Below are 21,143 nucleotides of genomic sequence, written 5' to 3'. Positions count from 1 at the left end.
GAGCGCCACTGCATGCATCTCACTCCGAATCGCTTCCCCACATCTCGCTTGTGGGGCAAGACATCCACGCGAAGTTCACGTGGCTAGTCGCGTGTGCGCGGCCAAGCCTGTCATACTATGGTATCCTCGTAAATGACGAGGGGTTGTCGAGATTGGTACCCGCTTTGTAGGATTCAAAAGACACGACTGAAGCAGTGGCCGATGTGCCATCAACACTTCCGCCGACATCGAAGTCTGGAAAGTAGAGTAAGATTCTGGAAGGATGGGAGAGTTGTGCGAGGGATGGTGAGCTATATCGCTTGCTTGAGTTCGCTTCCTGCGCGATGTTGATGAATGTTGTTCTAGATGAAAGCGTACAGTATCGTAGGAACATGTGATATTACAGCTCGGGCGCCAGTCTCGGTTCAAGATATTCCCAGCAACGCTCAACCTTCTGTGAGCTTTTGCATCTTCTGCGCAACGACGCAGATCGACCTCATGATGCCCATTTTCGCGTGTTGTGCGCCACCAGATCGCGCGAACCAGAAAGCGGTACCAGCAACAGAAGCCAGCACCAGACCGGCCACGCCGTTGAGGATCTTGGCCTGCCTCTGTGCCGCTTGCCGAACCTCGGAGTATCGCATGTTGCTGAATGTGACTCGTGAATACTGTGTGGCCCAGCCAATGCTCGGAACGTAGATATAGAGTTGCTCCTCCACCCACTTCCGCAGTAGATACAGAGGCTTCTTCACGTCGCTTGCCATCTCGCGATAGTTCCCGTCGGCAAGATCGTTGATGGTGTGTGCGTCAGGAGTGCGCTCCTTGGTGTATTCGTCTAGTGCCTTTGATCGATCGTTGGGATACCTGTCGATGAAATCGAAAAGAACGCGGACGTCTTCCAGTCCAGCATTCATGCCTTGGCCGTAGAATGGTACCATGGCATGGGCCGCATCTCCTAAGATAACGCCAGAATCTCCGTAGTGATATGGAGTACACTTGATCGATATCAAGGGCAGGTGCTGATTAGATGTGTACTGCTTGCGGAGATCGTCTTCGGTGATGAGTTCAGGAACCACGCCGGGGAACTTCTCATTGAAGTACTCGACTACTTTTCCAGACGCGTCCAATTGCTCAAAACCTTCCCTGGTCAAGAAAAGCGTTGATGTAAAAGTCTTGTCTAGGTTTGGGAGAGCGATGAACATAGATTCGTCCTGGGGCCAGATGTGTAGGTAGTTTGGAGGTATTCGGAATTCGCCGTCCGGTGTGGCTGGAACATTGAACTGGCACCAGAGTTTGTCGATGTACTCTTGCTGAAACGACATGGGCACAAACTTCATCAAGTGATATCGCACCGCCGAGTGTGCACCGTCGGCACCGATCATGAGATCGAAGTTGATTTCGAACTCGTCGCCCTGTTCTTCGGGAGACTTGGTACGATGCTCAAACCATGCGGTCTTCTTCCGGAAGTCTGCGCCGACCAACTTGTGATTGAACATGAGCTTGACGTTAGGCATGGCCTCTAGATGGTCAAGCAAGGTCTTGTTCAAACCTGTCCGATCCATAGCCAACAAACTCTACCCAGATTAGCATGAGATCAATAGCATGCGACCACACTGTACTTACTCTCCCTCTCGCATCATAGATCTGTGGCTGTCGAACATACTCTCCATTCTTCCTGATATGGATCATGCGACCATGCATGGGGAAGGTCTCTGCCAAGACTGCATCTGCAAGATCGGATAGTCCGGTCTTGCGAAGGGAGTGGATACCTCGCTCCGACAAAGCAAGATTGATAGATTTGGAGAAGTTTAACGGTGTGGTGTTGGGGTCTCGGAGATCTGGCTAGCGTTAGGTCACTCGCTAGCACCGAGATGGTTTACAGATCATTATCTCACCTGCTCTTAGCTCGTAGACATCCACTTCAAACCCGCGTACAGCTGCATAAAGCGCGGCCAAAGAGCCTACTGGCCCGGCTCCAACCACAACTACTTTCTGGGTCATGGTGGTAAGGAGGCAATGGGGAAAAGTTGGAGTAAAAAGATGGTTGGTTCAATGGTCTGTGCTCAGAAGCGGCGTGGTGTGAGTTGAAGAGCAAGAGAAGGAAGAAGAAAAGAAGGGTGGAAATACATCGTCCGCAAACGAGGGAGACGCGAGACACGGGTGAAAATTATCAAACCATTACCAGGGATCCAAAGAGTCAGATATGATGGCAAAGTAGGGCAGATGATGCACGTCAAGACTGGAACGGGTAAGCGCGAGCTCTGGTTCAAGTTGGCTACTTAGTAATCGGTGATCGGCGGCCGGCGGCCTGGACCCCTGCACGAATTCCGACTTGACGATGCCGTGGGACGAACGAAGGTCGCAGTCCACCACTTCCTCCGTGCGCAAACCGTTGCCTCGCACATATACGTTCGTTGCGCGCTGTACAGTAGAGCGCACGTGAATACCAGGCCACCTCCGCCTCGACCACACCCTCTACACGCCCTATACCACGGCACGCGATGGCCACAGACGCCCCGCGCAAGTGCGCAGGCAAAGACTGCGAGAACGATGCGAGTTCTCTCCAATGTCCGAACTGTCAGAAGCTTGGAAAAGAGAACTACTTCTGCTCGCAGGATTGTTTCAAGCGCAACTGGGTACATAGTGAGACTGCTCTTACACTGCCGACAAAACAATCTAACGGCCCTCTAGGCTGAGCACAAGAAGGAGCACAAGTCACAAAGTAGTATTCTCCAAAGTATCTTTACGCCGAAAGTAGTTTCTCACCCGGATCCAGCCACCGGCCACTACAACCCGTTCCCTACCTACTCGTACACCGGAGCCCTCAGACCCGTATACCCGCTCTCGCCGCGACGCGAAGTCCCGAAGCACATAAGACACCCAGACTACGCGAAGGACGGCATACCGCGCTCGGAGCAGGTGTTTGTCAACAGGAATAAGATCACGATCCTGAACAAGGAGGAGCAAGATGCGATGCGCAAGGTGTGTCGGTACGGGCGCGAGATTCTGGACATTGCAGGAAGAGCCGCAGTGCCTGGTGTCACCACTGACTACATCGACGAGCTCGTACATAAGGCTACTGTCGAGCGTGATGTAAGAGCGACAATGTTAGGGAATCAGAACGTCTTGTTAACCGCAACAGTCTTACCCATCGCCCCTCAACTACTGCCACTTCCCCAAGTCCGTATGCACGTCGCTAAACGAGGTCATTTGCCACGGCATCCCTGACCAGCGAGTACTCAAAGATGGCGACATTTTGAACATCGATATTTCCGTCTACCACGGCGGTTTCCACGCGGATCTGAACGAGACGTTTTACGTTGGAGACAAGGCTTTGGCAAACCCGGATGCTGTACGCGTTACGGAGACGGCGCGAGAGTGCTTACAAAAGGCCATCGAGATCGTCAAGCCAGGCACACTGTTCCGCGAATACGGAAACGTCATCGAGAAGCACGCAAAGAGCAAGAACTGCAGCGTCATCAGGACATACTGCGGGCACGGCGTCAACCAGCTCTTCCATTGCGCACCCAATGTTCCTCACTACGCGAAGAACAAGGCAGTTGGATCGGCAAAGCCCGGCATGTGCTTTACCATCGAGCCCATGATTAGTGTTGGTTCGCATAGGGACAAGACATGGCCAGATGAGTGGACTAGTGTCACGCAGGATGGCTCTCTGACAGCGCAATTTGGTAAGCCCCGCAGATGCATCAATGTGTCCACTCATGACTAACACGCTACAGAACACACCCTACTCGTAACAGAGGATGGCGTGGAGGTCTTGACTGCAAGACTGCCAGATTCGCCAGGTGGTCCGGTACCGATGCCGGGAGCCACAAACGGTGAAACGAATGGCGAAGCGAAGGCCGCTGCTTGAGGATGATTGGATACTTGGGAATAACATAGCTATACGATACTTTCTTAGAGTACGCATAGCGTGATTCAATAGCACGAGGCTTTTGAGTTTCATCAGCATTCGCGTGATGGCGGTCTGTAGTGATGTTCATGTTGTTGGCAGTCATAGCTTGCGCAACTTGTTTCGTTTCGACGAAACAATTCGGCCGTCCGTGAGATCACCAACCTTCGGTCAAGCTTCGGTCGGACGGTGTTGGCCCGCTCAACGCACACCTGCAAGCGAGGCGAATGACGCTAGTGGTGGTGCCTGCCCGCTGTCCAGGGAAGCAACTCGTGTCTCCGCCTCAACGTCATCCAAACATCTCTGCCCAACGCCCGCCAGAATTTGAGCGACCTCGCAATCGACGTTATTACTCAAGACTCTACCGTCGCATCACTGTCGTGTAACCCCACCGCTCACCCACGTCATCACAACCTCTAGCCAGGCCCCGCGCACGAGCTAGCTTCCCGCGTTCTAGCTCGGCAGCCTGCAAACACACGACCGCATCCGAGTGCTGAACCTCTGTCGACCACCTGTCCATTCGTATCCAGGTGTCTACTGGCGACCTCGCTAGTCTATTTTAAACCTTCTATACGCCAAAGCCGTGCTACGCAGCACACGACACTCCCACAATGACTGGCGAAGCATGGTTGTACCTGTTGGCGGTGCTGATAAATGCCGTCAACCTGTTCTTACAAGTCTTCTTTACTATCATGTACAGCGATCTGGAATGGTGAGTCAACCCTAGGCATACAATGCCATGGCGTAGCAATCTACGCGATACGGCCCGTACCTTGATCGGCACATGCTAATTTTGCGCCAGTGACTACATCAACCCCATCGATCTCTGCAACCGCTTGAACACCTACATCATCCCCGAGGCCGCCGTTCACGCTTTCCTGACCTTCTTATTCCTCATCAACGGATACTGGATCGCATTGATCCTGAACCTACCTCTGTTGGCATGGAACGGAAAGAAGTACGTAGCAGGGCCGGACTATACCAAGGGATAAGGACAATGCTGACAGTCACAGGATCTTTGAGAACCAGCATCTGTTGGACGCAACGGAGATCTTCAGGAAGCTCAATGTGCACAAGAAGGTACGATGAGAGGATACCGAGTATATGGCGATAGGCTAACAGCCACACAGGAATCCTTCATCAAGCTGGGCTTCCATCTGCTCATGTTTTTCTTCTACCTCTACAGCATGATCGTCGCCCTCATCCGCGACGAGTCTCACTAGGTGGAGACTGCGCCCATCGTCTTGGTCGTAGCTATATTCGCGGCTGTACTGATTACGGTGGGCTACGAAGACCGAATCCAGGGACGGCTGAAGATTAACGGATAGATACACTTGATATCCGGCTCGGGGAAGCGAGCCACGCGTGCGCATATTGCTAGCGAGAGGACATGATTGTTGGTTTAGGATAATGCGGGATACCTGGAGCGACAGGTTTGGGGATGGGAATTCACCCAAGAGGGATTAAACGAGTTATGGGGTATGATAGCGTTATGTTAGCCTCGTGTAAATGCACCATAGTTTTCACATGTAACTACGCAATGCATAGTCGGGTTGTGGTCCGTGCGCAGTCACCCACATTTTCTGGTGACCTGGGAAGCTTCCATCTACAACTTCGCATCCGACACTCTGCGCCATCCACCTTCCAGCCTTGTCGAACCCCAATATCGACACCGTCGCCGGCTCTCACACACTTCGCGACCCTTACTCTATCTCCATAACAGCTAGAATGCCTGCCGGCGGCTCGGGCAGGGTGCCAACTGGGTTCGCTGCAGAGACGTACATCAGCGACCACACCTTCCGCCAGGGTCAGCGCGCCATCGAGAGCGGCGCAGGGTCGAAGAAGAGAAAGCGAGAAGGCAAGGGCGACTCAAGCGTCGTGACTGGCGCCGGCGCATACAAGGGGCCATGGGCGAAGTATGAGGAAGACAGGCCAGATGCTGCCTCAGACGACGAGTTCGGGTCGGACGTCGAGGTGGAAATAGTTTACGAGGAAGACGAGATTGTCGACAACGCTGCGCCTGCGCAAAAGAAGCTCGCCGGCACAGACTACCGCGATACCGAAGCCGAGGGCGAGACGAGCGAGTTTGTTGGCAGCCAGCAGTACGATTACCAGGGCCGGACGTACATGCATGTGCCCACGGATCTCGACATCAAACTCACTGGCGATTACGAGCCCAAGAACTTTATACCGAAGAAGCTGATCCACACCTACAAATACCACACCAAGTCGATTACCCAGGTTCGCTTCATGCCTGACAGCGGACATCTCCTACTTTCCGCGTCCGCCGATTCGAAGATTGCGCTATGGGACGTCTATCACCAACGCGAGCTCCTGCGAACATACTCTGGGCATACCAAGTCGGTTGTCGACATCGACTTCAACCCCAGCGGCACACAGTTCATATCAGCTAGTTACGATCGCTTCATGAAGTTATGGGACACAGAGACAGGAAAGTGCCTGAACAAGTTCACAACTGGCAAGACACCGCACGTGGTGCGCATAAACCCTAGTACACCACACGAGTTCTTGGCCGGTATGAGCGACAAGAAGATCCTACAGTACGACACAAGAAGCGGAGAGATGGTGCAGGAATACGACCACCATCTGGGGCCTGTCAACACAATCACCTTCTGCGACGAGAACCGCCGCTTCATCACCACATCAGACGACAAGTCCCTACGCGCGTGGGAATACGGCATTCCTGTACCTATCAAGTTCATCGCCGAACCCTACATGTTCTCCATGGTCCGCTCCTCACCCCACCCGTCAGGCAAATACGTTGCCTTCCAATCGTCCGATAATCAGATCACCGTATACAGCTCTACCGACCGCTTCCGACAGAACCGAAAGAAGAGTTACAGAGGGCACAATGTGGCTGGATATGCACCAGATGTGGCGATCAGTCCAGACGGGCAGTTCATCAGCTCGGGTGACAGTGGAGGTTTCTTGTGCTTCTGGGACTGGAAGACGTGCAAGATGTACCATAAGATTCCGGCGAGCGATGCGCCTGTGCTGTCAGTACAGTGGCATCCTAGGGAGTCGAGCAAGGTGGTTGCTGGTGATCTCAATGGGGCTCTGAGATTGTACGATTAGACGTGGAGGTTCAGGGAGCGGATATAGCGATACCCAATGCATTCGATACCAATTGATGACGATCTTGACTCATTGGCTGCCCATGTATGCCGGGCTCGATAAGCAGCCCAAGTCACACGTTGAAGATGCCATGCCTCCGACTGTTCACCGGCTCTGCGTTGGCATACTGGAAATTAACAATGTCCCTCGGCCCACCTTACTGCGCATGCGCAGCGTAGTTGGCGAGAAGTTCGGTCCTGACTTCTCCAGCAGTTCACCGGCTATGCGCTGGCAAACACCTGGACCATATGCGCAGTTGCGCAATCCAGAGCCGCGCAGTCGCCACAACTACCTGCTCTGAGTCAGTGCGGAATGAACACCCACGTGAATCGCGTGCAGCCTCGCGACAGCCTTGCTCGGATTGATGGCGCAACAACCCCGCCATACACCAGGACCCTTCCACTGCGCCTACTACCCTACTCCACAACACCGCCTTTTGCCTTGACATTTCTGCCCTTTTTCCTATTACATGCCCCTATCTTCATTATCGGACGCCGCCGATGAGCTCTTTTGCCGTTACATCACGGTGAATGCTTTGCAATGCTGCCTGCAATAGCTCCAGGCACCTACATTGCCCCCAGCCCCCACACCCCATCTTCTTTCGGTCAACCGGTGACTTTCTCGTTCACCAGTCCTGTCCGCTTTGTCATTATCCGTTTCGGGCACCGCTGTCGCCTGGGGTGTCAGGCACGTCACTGGATAACGCGTCTCTGACAGATTTCCTGCTGCCTTTTCATAGGTTCGATGCGCTTGATGTGCCTTGCAGGAGAAGATGGCTGCAACGCGTACGCCCTTTGCGCCATGCAAGTCACCACCTCGACCCTTTCTAGCCGTGACCCGATCTTAGTCGACGCCGATTGAACTGGTTCCTTCGGTAAATCCGCACCCGCCGATGATGACTCTTCCTCTTGGCAGGTCGAATGGTGAACGGGAAGTGCAGCCTAATCGCTGATTCGCGCACACGCGTGTCCTGCCTCAGGACTTGTCCCGAGGTGAACATAGCCACGCGTGTGAATCATCGCAATCGCGCAGTCATTCACCTCGACCACGCGCCTAGCCCAGCGATTCAGGCAACGGCGTTACATTGAGCGTTAGGAGAACTCCGATGGCGAGAAAGAACAGTCAACGTTGCGAGTGGTGAGTCTTGTAGGTTGGCGGCCTCAGGTACTGTCTGCCTGGAATAAATAGTCGTGGGTTGAGGTGGGTGGTTGCTTTCTTTCTTCTCTTCATCAGTCAATCGATCAATTATCTACAGTCATATCAAGCATCTTTCGAGAAGAGTCACAGCTGTCCTCGTGTTGGTCTTCAGTCAACAATCTACTTTGGATCAGAATCGCCATACGCCCTTGTCGTCTCGTATACACCCGATACAACTCTATTACCGTCTATCACTCAACACACGCCGATCACTCATCTGATCATCTCGAATCACAACTGGCATCCAAACGCCTCCAACACCCTCAACACCAATCAACCATGTCGTCCAGCTCATCTTACGGCTCCTACGGCCAGAGCAAGGGTGCCTACGCATCCCGTCCCTCGACATCTTCCACATGTATGTTGTCTACTCCTATCAGATCACCCCAAAGACATGACTCTAATACACTTGCAGCCTACTCTGCCGCCTCATCGAGCCTATACACAAACTCCGGTAGCTCGTCACGCAGCAAATCATACAAGAACCCGCCAGTCATTCACAACGGAGGTGGAAAGATCAACGACCCGAACACGTCTACTTCCGCGCCGAATGGGGGATACTACAACTAGAAGAGGCGGTGGTCTTCTAGCGGCATGACTCGTGCCGTGATGGACATCGCGATGTCTTTTTGTGCTACTACTGCTTCCCTTCGGAGTTTCTACCGGCATGTGATGGCGTTCGGAGTGGGGTTCATTGGCTACTAGATGGTTAAGGCTTCGGTGCTGATGGCGTACAACGCTGGACTGCTTGCTGGTATTTCTTTTCGCCCAGATATCGGGGCCGACATTTCTTAGGTTATTGTTCTTGCTGGCGGGTCGAGGTCCTTTTATCGGGTTGCATCTCCCCTAATCATTCCCTTTGGTATGATTTTTATCTAGCATTTGTACAATAGATAATCCAAACAACACATACACATATCTTGCTCTACGTCCTCTCGCAAAGCGGCGATTCGTGTGCAATCCTGATAGACCAGTCTACTACTGACCAACAGCCCCATACCACCCCAGTCCCAAAACGGCACCGATGATAATCGCCACCGCAGGCGGCACGCCAAACCAAGCCGTCTCCGCATACGCCAAAGCAGCAACCACTACCCACCACGGCTCATCTGCCAAACTCCTCCCATCACTGCTCTCCGGCGTCAGATAGCCAATCTCCCAAAGCCTATACACAGCCGTGAACACCAGCCCCACAGCAGTCGCATTGATGCCTCTTAGCAGACTAGCCACCCAAGCCTTGGTGCGCATAACCTGCCAGATGGACTGCACGCCGACTGCGAGCACAATACCAGGGAAAAAGATGCCAATGAAACCAAGGAGGGCGCCTACGATGGTAGGCGTAGACGTAGGGGCAGAGGCGATGGCCAAAGCGCCAAGGTAAACCGCGAAGTTGAAGTTGGGGCCAGGGAAGGCTTGGATGATGGCGAGACCGAGGAGGAAGTCTCGGGGTGATACCCAGCCTGGGTCTACGACGTAGGAGCGGAGGAGGGGGATCACTACGGGCCCGCCGCCGAAGATTATGGTGCCGGCTAGATACCTGTGTGGTGTGAGATGAGAAGGGGAGGAGTGATTGGGTAGACAAGGTGCTTACATGTTGGAGAAAACATCGAAAGACCGGGTGCTGGATACTGTTCCACGGATGACCATGACGACGATGAAGGAGATCGAGAATCCCACGATAAGCGACATGCCAACCTTGACAGAGATGTTGTGAGTCTTAACATCAGCGACAGGCCCATTCGTCGAAGTCACATCATCAACAAATGGATGTTCACCTGCGTGACTCCTCCCTGCCTCCTCCTGCTCAGGCACAATACGATCAGTCGAGCTACCCGTCCCAACCCTCCTCTTCACAGCTTCCGGTCGCTGAAGTTCAATAGGTATGGTCTGCGTGGTAGCCGAAACTTCTTCCGCATCACCTTGTTCATTCCTCGCTCTCCTCCTTTTAGCCAGATACGCAGCTCTCATCTTACCCACGCGTCGTCCGAGCCAAACATCCCATACCACCGTGGTTAGCCCACCGATCACAATCAACACGGGGAAGAACCAAAGTGCGTTATAACACAACCCCGCACACGCACCGAAAATCACCAAGATACGTGTTACGCGGTCTTTGATGGCTTTCTCGGCTAGCTGAACAGCAGCCAGTGCAACAATGCCGACGGTACTGGCGTTTAGACCGGAGAGCAGGGCGTACACGATGGGTGGAAGGCGTTCGGGCATCTTTTGCACGCCGAGTGAGAGACCGTACATGCCGATTGCGCCGGGGAGACTCCAGAGGAGGAAGGCGAAGACGGCGGAGACTATACCCGCGTGGAGGAGGGCGATGCAGAAGCACATTTTGGTGGAGGCGGGGCCAGGGAGCGCTTGGCAGATTGCGAAGAGTTCTTGATACTGGGGAGTGTTGTTAGTTGCACGGGATTCCATTGTAGAGGTAGTCGAGGACTGATATATCTCTCCGTCTTCTCATCCGGTCTCAAGAAGATTTCCTAGCTCCTCCTTGTAACCCAGTTCATTCGTATTGATACTGTTGAGATCACTACCACGCATACGCATACTTACAGTCTGTTCATCCAACCACTTACTCCCACCCTGGAACCCCACTCCCTCCACGAACCTCCGATGCAAAATCTGAAAGTGTACAGGGGGCCCTCCAAACGCAGTGAACCCCAGATCCCACATGCGAGTAAACACTTCGACGAGGCGCCATTGTATCTTCTCGGTATTTGCCTGCAGGTGACCTGGAGAAGGAGCGGCGCGATGACTGCGCCTCCGAAGCGAACTTATGAGTGACTGGAGTGGCATTGATGATGGTCACCTCATGCGTATGACCGTGATGTGGGCAGTTGGGTTAGGAGAGAGCCCTGGAGAAGATTATATCCTCGAGAGGAATTGAAGCTGGGCGCACGCATCATGCACAGACAGACGCGCAGGAGCCAAGACACTCCAGTCGCGAAAAAGACGTGATGAACATTCATTGTCCAATCATTGCGCCCATGTGTTGCGACATCTGTGGCTTGCCTAGGTTCGTCGTGGCCAAGGAATGGCGGTTGAATTGGGAAAGACGCGTGCAGGGGAGGGCAAGTTTAGGCGGGTCTGTCACTTCGTGGCTATGATTGGGTATGTCAGAGCTGACTAGCGTGAAGCTGGACGTCCCGATTAGGCAGGTTCAGGAATCCGTTGATTGCAGCGCTCGTGAAGATACCATGGAGGCCTCGAGTGTCGTCGTGGTCCAGGTGACGTTGAGGTGAAGAAACACTCCGCAAATTATATGAAGTTTACCGATCATTCTTTTCAGTATTCCAACATCAAAAAGTGAGACCATCTCAAGTAGCACTGAATGCCTGCCGCCTATTGCAGCGCACCTAGGCAATGATTAGACGGCTTCTTCTACACTACGCTCCTGTGGTTTTCAGCGTCCACACTGACTTTGCGACGTTTGCGTCAACACTCTAGATCTGTACAGATTCGATTGTAGTATGTATCTAACGATTGGCATGCTATCACAGCAAAGCTTAAAGGAACACGAAAATACCTAGGTAAAGTATCTAGCGATTGGACAGTCCACCGGACAAGACACACCTCAGCTTCCAATCCACCATGACGGTAATGCGTCCTCGCCTTTAGCACTGAACGCTCCAATTGTTCCACTCGAAGTCAGGCGTGATATCGCGATCCTGGTCCGTAGCCGTGTATGACATAGTGACCTCACCATCCTCACACTCATCAGCATCCGCATGGAAGAAGATCTCGCAGCTACCCATTTCAGAGATGCGGAAACAACCATGCGGTTCCGCCGTATCCTCACACTCGACGTCGTCGTCCCCCTCGTTAAAGTCAGTAGAGGTGATGCAGTCTTCTTCGAAGACTTCGAACTTCCAGGCTTTGATGAGTGCTGGAGCGAGGAGAAGAAGAGCGGTGGCGAGAGTGAACTTCATGTTTGCTGTTCGGGAGTTGGTGATTCGTTCTGGGTTTCTGCTTCGCTGGTTGATTGGGCGGCTTCTCGTAGTTCTTTTGCGTATCGAGGGTGGTAGATGACTTGGATGTGCTCGTTCTCCCACTCGACGACTGAGGTATCCTTGGTAGATAGGTGGTACTTGACAAGAGAGCGTCTGAGTTGCGGCTCTTCGATCTTGTTGGGGATAACAAAGTACAAGTCTTGCTTCTTGTGGGGGTTGTAAAGAAGGTATTTAATGGGATGGGGAGAGTCGTCTTTCAGGTCGTAGACGTATTGCCGTCGGAGAGTGTCAATCCAATTGCCGTTTAGGTTGCGAGTTGTCATTCTGAGAAGAAAGAAGAGACGACCGAGGGGGTATTTATGGTTTTCCGTTGGCTAAATGTTCCAGCTTCCGTTGTTCACCACCCCCGTCGTTGTCGTCCACAGGCGTCCTGTATGTTTCGTATTTGAACGTGTGATAGGCCCGGCCGTTCAGCAACAGTCGTTTGCTTGGCAGCATAGTCGTAATCCTTCTGCTCGTTCTGCCTGGGTGGCAACCAGAATGTCTCCAGTAAGCAATGGTGTTTCTGTCACCTTTACTGGCTTGAGCTGAAAGTTCGATGCGGTCTTGTGTTAGTCACGCCAGACGAGAGCCATGAACAGCTCAGAGTAAGGCAGCATGTCCTTACAGGGCGACTTCTTAGGTGAGATACGAAGTCAACAACTAGACGATCGCAGCAGAAAGTTGACAAAACCCCGAAGTGACCTGGATGATAAAGACTTGGCTGCTAAGACAGCTCCATCTTCATGCATCAGTCTTGACATCACATGTTCCGCGATTGGTTCGGGACGAAGCGCTTCGGTTGCTGCTTACCTCATGCGGGGGCGGGAAATCCGTCGCTTCACCTAATGAGGACGAGATCTGATGGTAGCAGTACACATTCGGTGATGCTTGGAGCCAAGAAAGAGTTCGTACTGTGCCCGTCTGCTGAATCATCGTAGGATCACGCCCAGAGTCAGCTAGATGGCAGGCAGGCGATGAAGATGATAGGCCCAGGACCATGTAAGCGTACGGAAAGGGCCCAGGCACACTGAGACACTGGCTGAGTATGGCTAGAAGCTCGCTCTGGAAACAACGGCCATAATGCTAAGCCAGTCAAAGCGTCAGAGTCTTCGCGTGGGCAAGCGATGATCGACGGGTTCTTGGTGGCAGGTCTCCAAGACTCAGTCAGACGGGGCACAGTGAGCTTGAGAACGACGTCTAGACAGAGTCTGTGGGCTTTGTGACAAAGTAAAATCGAAGGAGAAGTCCTTCAATTGCCGGCATGATGTTCAAGGATCCGTAGCGATCATGTGGACAGTGTGGTCGACGTATTCCAGGGATTGGCCCAACATCGAGCTTGCACTGCGCTGTGTCGATTTCAACGAGACGGAGAGTAGAGCTTGCTTCGTTTGAGCGCTTCGAGATGCCAGGTTCGACATACTACGCCCGTGGATAAAGTCTGTCGATTACTGTGACGAGACTGCGTGCCGACGTCCAGTGGCTCACACGCTTCCGCATGAGACGACTATTACTGCATATGCGTTAGTGATCTCACAACCTTAGAAGTCTTACACTTTTATATAGTTCTGGTTCGCGAGCTTAGTGTGCACTTGATGCACGGAAGTGGTGGACGCTGTGATTAGCAGTGTGAACGGGATTCCCGAGCTGCGATGGCTGTGGAAAGCTGGCCGAGATGGACCGGTCCCGCCGCGCAATCGTTCATTGGAGATGACAGACGCGTCATGATGAAGGCTGTAACCAAGCCAATGCAAATAAGACTGACGGCTGCGCAAGTTGCGATGCAAATCCTGTGGGTACCAGTGAGGCAAAGAGCGGAAGATCGGTTGCCCGCCTGTTGTGGAGCTTGTGGAGACGCTTGAGCTTCGCACTGGCACGGCCGTGTCTCACAACGACACCTTACACTGCCGAAAAGCTCTTTTAGAATTTCTTGATTCTTTACATACTCTCGAATGAATCCTCACATGATTCGTCGTGGTAAATCTCTATGATTCCCGACATGTTCCAGATGACCTTCTCAGATCTCCGTTCAACCCTTCCTCGTAAACGCCTTCGCTTGTCGCGCGGGAGCCGTAGCTCAAACATCGATCGCATCGACCGTAACGCCCTTGACCCAAGAATACTGCATAGCACGAGCGACCTCCAGAGCCGAGTCGTGCGAAGCCAAAGAACCCACCAAGTATAGACTGGCATCGAGCCCAGCAGTCACACCGCCAGTGGTGATGACGCGCATACCACCCAGGGGCATGGAAGCACGTCGAGCGATGGACTCGCGGCGGCGAGAGTCGCGCCAGGCGTTGCTGCCCTTGCGAGCGATCGACTTCCTACGAGCATGGCCCATGTTGGTGCCCTCGGGAGCGCTCGGCGGCTCACGCGACTTCTTGATGATGTACCTGTAATGGTGAGCGTTGCATGCCACCGCAATTCAAGTCCTACTTACGGGTTGTCGTCGGGGTTCTCGCCTAGGTCGAAGCGGGCGTTGTTCACGACGTATCGCTCCTCCATGACGTCTGTACGCTCCGACATGTCGCGTCTAGCCGCATCTTGACAGATGGTCTCGAGACGGACGTAGTAGTCTGGGTGGGTTGTAGCGGCAAGGCCCTCGAGCATGCCCTGCTGAGCGAGGAGCAGAGCACCGACATCGATGGCAAGGATGGTGCGCTCTTTGCTGGGACTCTTCTCCTGGAGCTCGACGTACTTGGTGAGGAGGCCAAGAGGCTCAGACTTGTTCTTGAGGACCTCAAAGACACCCTCACCACCGGGAACAATGACGACATCAAAGTCCTCAAGCTCGTCGTTGGCGTCCTGAGATGGATGTCAGCGTAGGTTCCTTGCTTCTCGCGGGTATGCTTACATCGTAGTCCATGTCCGCTTTGATGGTGAGACCCTGGACGGACGTCATGGCAGCAGCTGTGCCGACGAACTGGCAGTTGAAGGCCTTGCTAGCTGTGGAGTGTCAACAAACATCCAATTGACTGAGCTTCTATGCTTACACTTGTCCTTGGAGTCCTGGAGAGAGCGACTGAGGACCTCAAGCGGACCTGCCACGTCGAGCGTGTTGTAGCCCGGGAACAGGGCAAACAGCACCTTGACCTGCTCGACAGGGCCATCGGTGCTGTCAGCGATTGCACTCATTTTGAATGATGTGAAGTAGGATGTGAGTTGGAATGGATTGAGTAAGTTGTTGAAGTGAGCATGAAGTTGTTGGAGGAGAGAGTAGTAGGAAGGAGCGAAGCTGTCTCAGCTGAGAGGGGTAGCTACTATAGTCTCGTGCCCAAGCACCGCGTCACGTCTGTAGCTCTCCTTCCCCAGATATGCAACCCCGCTTAGCACGGACCGTTTGTCGCTGCAAGTAGTCTAGTCGGCGGGGCAAGAACGTCGATCGAAGCTCCCCGCGTGCTGACCCTTGCTGGCCTGTCTCGATCGCATGCGTCCCTGAAACAACCACGATGAGCTATGAGATGAGTGATGAATAGTGCGAAGCTACTTGGAAACTAGGTGATTCGCGATTGATCAAGGAATCCAGCGTGAGGGCTAAATGTAGCTCCATTGGAATTCACTCATATTGTCACGCACGGACCATGCGTTCACGAGCAGACCATCAACAAAGCACGACCACGGAACATGTCGCTGTCACGAGACATGAGTTTGAAGATGATAAATAGGTAACTCAGACATTCTGCGCAAACTGACTGGCCCTCGGAATATGCCTGGAGACCGCACTCTAGAAAGCATACAAAGTAAGTTGAAACTCAATTGCTCGTTGTAGCTCGGGGCCGCTTGACTACCTATGTACTGCTTCCTTTTGGCAGAGGCCAGATCGACGAAGCTTCTCAGCTGACAGAATAACGCGCTGTTTAAAGCCTAGTCAGCCTTGCTTCCACGCGTTTCCTTGAATCTGACCCTAGCCAAGGATCCGACCCTCCCGAGTTCAGTAAGGTAACAACAACTAAAACCATGACAGCATCCTCATCTTCTTTACGTCACGATGCGAATCACAACAGATTTTGTACTCTGAAAGTGTCCCAGCCTAAACACACGAAGGCAACGTCGATGAGCAATGTGACAGCCTGCACGTATCCAAACTTTTAGATCATCGGTTGCTCATAGAAGGCCGCCTGAAAGAAGAGCGGTCGTGACCATGTCAGGTCCCGCTGGCTGTATGGTGGACTTTATGTCTGAATTGATGCTTGCAACGTCTCTGAGCTCCTTCGAAAGAAGAAAGCTCATGATGGAGAACAGAGAACATGAATGAATCACAGTCTACTGCTTGTTTATATGGCTAGAATGATGGCGCAGTAGTGTGGTTGCACCTCATACATAAAAACCTTAACAAGTCTCAAGCCTACTTTAACATAGAAACATGCGAAATGGATGATTTGACGTCAACGCGAGCTCTAGGACGCTTACTCTTTTTCTTGGATGAGGTGATTGCGAGGTAGTGGACATGTCTCGTGTGAGCATGAATGGTGGACCCATACGCACGGACGCGCGTGTTAGCGCGACATTGCCCCAAGTGACAGCATGGAACAAGTCAACCGCAACATGGCGGCACCAAATGATTCCGACGCGTCGCTGTCGGCCGAGTTGAAGCAGACGTCCGCTCAGTCGCCTTCGACACCCACCGCGGTAGCATTGGCTAAGCAGCCTCCGCCAGAGACGAAAGAGAGCTTATGGCTGCGCCGCCTGTCCATCCTCTCCTTTTGGGTGGTCGTGGTGTTCCTGGGCCTACCAATATGGCTGAAGACAACAGCCATCTACAGGGCAGAGCTGCCACTGCAGGACATGACGGACTGGGCTGAGGGCAAGGTAGATCCCCCCAAAGTATGACATCCTGTCACCAACACAGCTGACACCGCGGCAGGTCTGTAAGCCAGTCTTCCCTCTGCGCATCGCTGTAGAGGCCCCGATCCCTTCCACGGATGCGCAACATCTCCTCCGTACGACGCAACATGCCCTCGACGATATCAACGACTTCTCTGCCCACCACCTCCGACTGATGCTCGCCGATTCTCCCTCGCAGCAAAACGCCTCGCAACAAGTCATTGTCGATGGAACCAGCATCCAGAGCGATGACAAGGACGTGGCCCTGGTCATCCGACTGATACCTGTCGAGACGGGCACAACGCCACGGTCGCAGCTGCAGCCATATTCGCCAACGCTAGACGTATACTACTCGCCCAACCAGATTCCATCGCAGTCGTCGACTGGCTCGAGTCTCGCTACATTCCTCGCTCAGGAACTACACAACATATTTGGTGAAGAGCAGGCGCAGTTGGCGCACGTGTTGTCGGCTACTTCTGGTGCACATGCTGCCAAAGTTAAGGCGCTTTCTCCAGAAACGTCCGCAGAGCTTCAGCGCCAGTCCACGCGCGCCCTGAAGTATGCTCCAACATACCACCTGACGTTCTCCTTGTTCAGTCCCTCCTACGCACCTTCCCAGTGGGACATCGAGACTGCTCTCCAGACGTACATGAGCCCCCTTCTTGACGCCTTCTCCGCCATCAGCAACTTTACCGTCGATACACAAGTGCAACTTTACGCAACATTCGCTCCGTCTGTTCGCCAGCCGGAGTACGATGAAACTACAAAGGCATGGACTCTCCGCAAGGAAGACCTTAGTGGGTTCGTGAACGCGGCTGAGTGGCCTCTCAGTCCCAGCATTGGCGAGGGGCCGACCGTCAACTTCATTCTGTATGTACCGGATCACACGCAGTCTCCGCTTCTGGTCAAGGAGAATGCAGGGAACAGCTGGTTAATTCCGCAATGGGGTGGTGTACACATACTGAACTTGGAGGGCGAGGCAGACACGCCGGCTGCTTTGACTGCTGAAATGCTCGCACCAGCGATGCACACATTCTCGAATCAGCTCATCTCGTTGTTCGGTCTGCCGCAGAGTCCGGCATCTTTGCCACTTCGCATCTCGACTCTTGAACGCGTCCGAGCTGCATCCCTTATCTTCTCAGCATCTTCCACGTTGGGAGCCTTAGCTCAAGTGTACCAGAAGCTTCCTTCTATCCCAGTACCCGATAACGTTGCCCAGTCTACGCAAGAGACGATTGCACATTTACAGCAAGCCTGCGACTTTCTTCGAGATGGCCGCTTCGCAAGCGCTCTGGAACACGCCCGTGCTGCAGAGGTGGAGGCCGAAAAAGCTTTCTTCGAGCGCTCCATGGTCGGACAGGTCTACTTCCCTGACGAACACAAGGTGGCTGTGTACCTACCCCTACTAGGGCCAGTTGCCGTCCCACTGATCATGGCTGCTTTGAAGGAGCTGAAAGCAGTGCTAAAGCGAGGCTGAAAGCCACGTCGCTTGTCTTATCCCTAGTACGCCCTGTGGATTCCAGAGATCTTGGTACCCAAATCCCACCGGGTTATATCAATCGCTGACGATTGTCACATGTTTCGAAGTATGTTCCGAGGGAACCACAATACCATCCAGAGAGAGCCATGCAGTCGCTTCATGAGTCCTGTTTAGTAGTACAACAGTAGGCTCACGTTGATGGCACGCTATATTAGTCCGTCGGATGTGCACTACTGTACTAATGACCCGAATGATGCCCCGCTGCGGGGTAGCGTAGGGTGGAGCGAGCAACCTCTACCATCACTGGTTATGCGACTCATAGGTTCAATATCAACAAGTCCACGTCCTTAATGTTCGCCCTGCTCGATTGTCTCATGTCCGGTACCTTTCATTGGTCTTTCCTATCCGTATAGCCCCTGAACGTACTCGGGCGGTGGCTTACGTCCACCACAACTAGTTACATACCTCCACTACTGATGTCTGGATTCGGCTTAGTATGTGTGATGCTGGAGGCGGGACATTGATACCCTCGGTACATAGCGCAACTTCTATAAGACTGATCTATTCTACGATCAACCTTCTATGACCACCCACATAACAGCTCTCATCATGCCTCTCTCCACTAAAGCTGTTGAAGATATTAAGAGCACTCTAGATGGTTTCATTGGAGATGGCTCACCGGGTCTCGCCTTCCACGCTATCGACAAATCGGGCAAAACACTTGTCGAGCATGCTTCAGGTATGCTGGGTGTAGACTCCAAGGAGCCTATGAACACTCAGACTACCACCTTTTGGATTGCTTCTTGCACAAAACTGGTCACTGCAATTGCTGTGCTGCAGCTTGTCGAACAGGGCAAGGTACCGTTGGATGATGCTGAATTCATCAAGAAAACCGTGCCGGAATTATCAGAGAAAAAGGTCTATGCAGATGGTGTCAACGGTGTTGAGCAAGAGAAGGGAATCACAGTACGAATGCTGCTGAGCCATACCGCAGGATTTGGATACCGGTTCGCGGATCCGAGGCTCGTAGCGGATGGCATCGAAGGGAGCAGTGGAGACAAACGCGACATTCTCGATTCGAAGCTGGTGAATCAACCGGGAAGTATGTGGGAATACGGCGTAAGTTGCATCTAGATCCTTCGTCCCGTCCCAGATATTGACAGAATTGCAGGTCAACATGGACTGGGCTGGCATCGTTCTCGAACGCGTCACAGGGCAAACACTAGGGGAATACTTCCAAGAACATATTTTCACCCCCGTAGGCATCGCCGCAGAGGGCGCAACGATGTTCCCCTCCAAGGAAGCGCAACAGAATTTGGCACACATGCACCAACGCGAGACCGACGGCACCCTCAAAGAACGCGAGCACCTCTACAACGGCCCTCTGTCTTGCACCCCAGAAAAACAGAAAGACTTCCTCCAATCCGGGGGTGCAGGGCTTTGGTCAAGACCTAGCGAATACGTCAAGATCCTCGCTGCTCTACTGAACGACGGAACGAGTCCACAGACCCAGAAGCGCATCCTTAAGAAGGAGACAGTCGACCTCATGTGGGAGAATCAAATCCCTTCCCAACCCGACTTTGCGCGTGCCAACGTCCCACCCGCGAACCCTTTGCTCGTCAACCAAGCAGCGGATATGTATCCCCAGCCTGGAAACCCTCCTCAGGGATGGGGCTTTGGCGGTTTCATCACAATTGAGCCTGGTCCGTCTGGTCGTGGGGCTAATACGCTATGGTGGATGGGCTTGTGTAACTGCTTCTGGTGGGTGGACAGGGAGAAGGGGGTTGCGGGTATGTTGGCTTCGCAGGTGCTTCCCAATGGTGATCCCAAGGTTATCCCGGCATGGTTCATGGCTGAGAAGGGTGTTTATGATGGGTTGCAGTAAGGAGCTCGATTAGTACGATGCATAAGCCCTCTTTGATTGGCGGTGTCACGTAGCAATGCGCGCAAACAGAGGCCGTTGGTCTAAAGGCATGTGATGGGAAGCAACCGCACTAGAAAAAGAACTCATAATGCCTCCATGTGCAGCAGCAATCCAACGTCTGAGCATGCGTTTGCTTGTCAGGTGGATCTGCGAAGATATAAGATCAACTTCGTCCGATACGCATGCATCAAGCAATATCTACCCCTACTACAAGACGTAACTTTACCTCACTTCCACGAACCCGACTATCTACTCGTCACCCCAACCCTCAATCTACATTCTACCAGTCAGCAAACCTCACCCACTACACTCGCGCGACATCACGATGATACTCTCCCGCCTCCTATCCATCACCCTCCGCTTCGCGCAATTCGTCTGCGCAGCCGTAGTCCTAGTCCTGACATCCGTCCTCCTCCACCAAATCCGCCACATGGACGCCAGTGACTGCCACGGCCGCCTCATCTACAGCGTCATGATAGCCGGCATATCGGTCGTCGCATCCCTCCTCTGGCTCTTTCCCACCACGTCTCACATCGTCAATTTTGTTGGCGATCTTATCTTTTGCGGCGCGTGGGTCGCTGCCTTTGGCTTGCTGCAAGATTATTATAGGAATGGTATGGATTGTGGTAGTATCTGGGCGTGGGATCAGATGACGGTGAGGAATGGGATGTGCAGTAGGTGGAATGCGGCTCA

The 21,143-nt window shown here is 53.1% G+C and overlaps 10 protein-coding genes across 10 annotated transcripts; 6 read left to right on the top strand and 4 right to left on the bottom strand.

Moving 5' to 3' along the window:
* Nucleotides 1-425: 425 nt before the first annotated feature.
* Nucleotides 426-1,980, bottom strand: BNA4 (kynurenine 3-monooxygenase, mitochondrial precursor; the record flags this gene model as incomplete). Its single annotated transcript, XM_049395775.1, has 3 exons — nt 426-1,553; nt 1,603-1,817; nt 1,875-1,980. The coding sequence occupies 3 exons, from the start codon at nt 1,978-1,980 to the stop codon at nt 426-428; spliced, it is 1,449 nt and encodes a 482-aa protein (XP_049258179.1).
* A 500-nt stretch (nt 1,981-2,480) lies between these two features.
* Nucleotides 2,481-3,853, top strand: J4E88_002108 (uncharacterized protein; the record flags this gene model as incomplete). Its single annotated transcript, XM_049395774.1, has 4 exons — nt 2,481-2,615; nt 2,671-3,072; nt 3,122-3,668; nt 3,720-3,853. 4 exons carry the CDS (start codon nt 2,481-2,483, stop codon nt 3,851-3,853), a joined length of 1,218 nt encoding a protein of 405 aa, XP_049258178.1.
* A 650-nt stretch (nt 3,854-4,503) lies between these two features.
* Nucleotides 4,504-5,115, top strand: ERV14 (COPII-coated vesicle protein; the record flags this gene model as incomplete). Its single annotated transcript, XM_049395773.1, has 4 exons — nt 4,504-4,604; nt 4,695-4,850; nt 4,906-4,972; nt 5,023-5,115. The coding sequence occupies 4 exons, from the start codon at nt 4,504-4,506 to the stop codon at nt 5,113-5,115; spliced, it is 417 nt and encodes a 138-aa protein (XP_049258177.1).
* A 505-nt stretch (nt 5,116-5,620) lies between these two features.
* On the top strand, nt 5,621-6,988 carry J4E88_002106 (uncharacterized protein; the record flags this gene model as incomplete). Its single annotated transcript, XM_049395772.1, has 1 exon — nt 5,621-6,988. The coding sequence occupies one exon, from the start codon at nt 5,621-5,623 to the stop codon at nt 6,986-6,988; it is 1,368 nt and encodes a 455-aa protein (XP_049258176.1).
* A 1,515-nt stretch (nt 6,989-8,503) lies between these two features.
* Nucleotides 8,504-8,794, top strand: J4E88_002105 (uncharacterized protein; the record flags this gene model as incomplete). The annotated part of the gene is made up of 2 exons (XM_049395771.1): nt 8,504-8,582; nt 8,640-8,794. 2 exons carry the CDS (start codon nt 8,504-8,506, stop codon nt 8,792-8,794), a joined length of 234 nt encoding a protein of 77 aa, XP_049258175.1.
* Nucleotides 8,795-9,202: 408 nt separating this feature from the next.
* J4E88_002104 (uncharacterized protein) lies at nt 9,203-10,906 on the bottom strand (the record flags this gene model as incomplete). The annotated part of the gene is made up of 3 exons (XM_049395770.1): nt 9,203-9,761; nt 9,816-10,618; nt 10,787-10,906. 3 exons carry the CDS (start codon nt 10,904-10,906, stop codon nt 9,203-9,205), a joined length of 1,482 nt encoding a protein of 493 aa, XP_049258174.1.
* A 941-nt stretch (nt 10,907-11,847) lies between these two features.
* On the bottom strand, nt 11,848-12,506 carry J4E88_002103 (uncharacterized protein; the record flags this gene model as incomplete). Its single annotated transcript, XM_049395769.1, has 2 exons — nt 11,848-12,207; nt 12,264-12,506. 2 exons carry the CDS (start codon nt 12,504-12,506, stop codon nt 11,848-11,850), a joined length of 603 nt encoding a protein of 200 aa, XP_049258173.1.
* A 1,793-nt stretch (nt 12,507-14,299) lies between these two features.
* J4E88_002102 (uncharacterized protein) lies at nt 14,300-15,357 on the bottom strand (the record flags this gene model as incomplete). The annotated part of the gene is made up of 4 exons (XM_049395768.1): nt 14,300-14,615; nt 14,663-15,027; nt 15,077-15,168; nt 15,216-15,357. The coding sequence occupies 4 exons, from the start codon at nt 15,355-15,357 to the stop codon at nt 14,300-14,302; spliced, it is 915 nt and encodes a 304-aa protein (XP_049258172.1).
* Nucleotides 15,358-16,767: 1,410 nt separating this feature from the next.
* J4E88_002101 (uncharacterized protein) lies at nt 16,768-18,523 on the top strand (the record flags this gene model as incomplete). Its single annotated transcript, XM_049395767.1, has 2 exons — nt 16,768-17,031; nt 17,087-18,523. The coding sequence occupies 2 exons, from the start codon at nt 16,768-16,770 to the stop codon at nt 18,521-18,523; spliced, it is 1,701 nt and encodes a 566-aa protein (XP_049258171.1).
* Nucleotides 18,524-19,135: 612 nt separating this feature from the next.
* J4E88_002100 (uncharacterized protein) lies at nt 19,136-20,411 on the top strand (the record flags this gene model as incomplete). Its single annotated transcript, XM_049395766.1, has 2 exons — nt 19,136-19,645; nt 19,698-20,411. The coding sequence occupies 2 exons, from the start codon at nt 19,136-19,138 to the stop codon at nt 20,409-20,411; spliced, it is 1,224 nt and encodes a 407-aa protein (XP_049258170.1).
* Between the last annotated feature and the right edge of the window lie 732 nt (nt 20,412-21,143).

The sequence above is a fragment of the Alternaria novae-zelandiae genome (genome assembly GCF_023758075.1).
Source record: "Alternaria novae-zelandiae strain BMP 2774 chromosome Unknown scaffold_3, whole genome shotgun sequence".
NCBI classification, from domain to species: Eukaryota; Fungi; Ascomycota; class Dothideomycetes; order Pleosporales; family Pleosporaceae; genus Alternaria; species Alternaria novae-zelandiae.
This window is presented reverse-complemented; position numbering and strand designations above follow the sequence as displayed.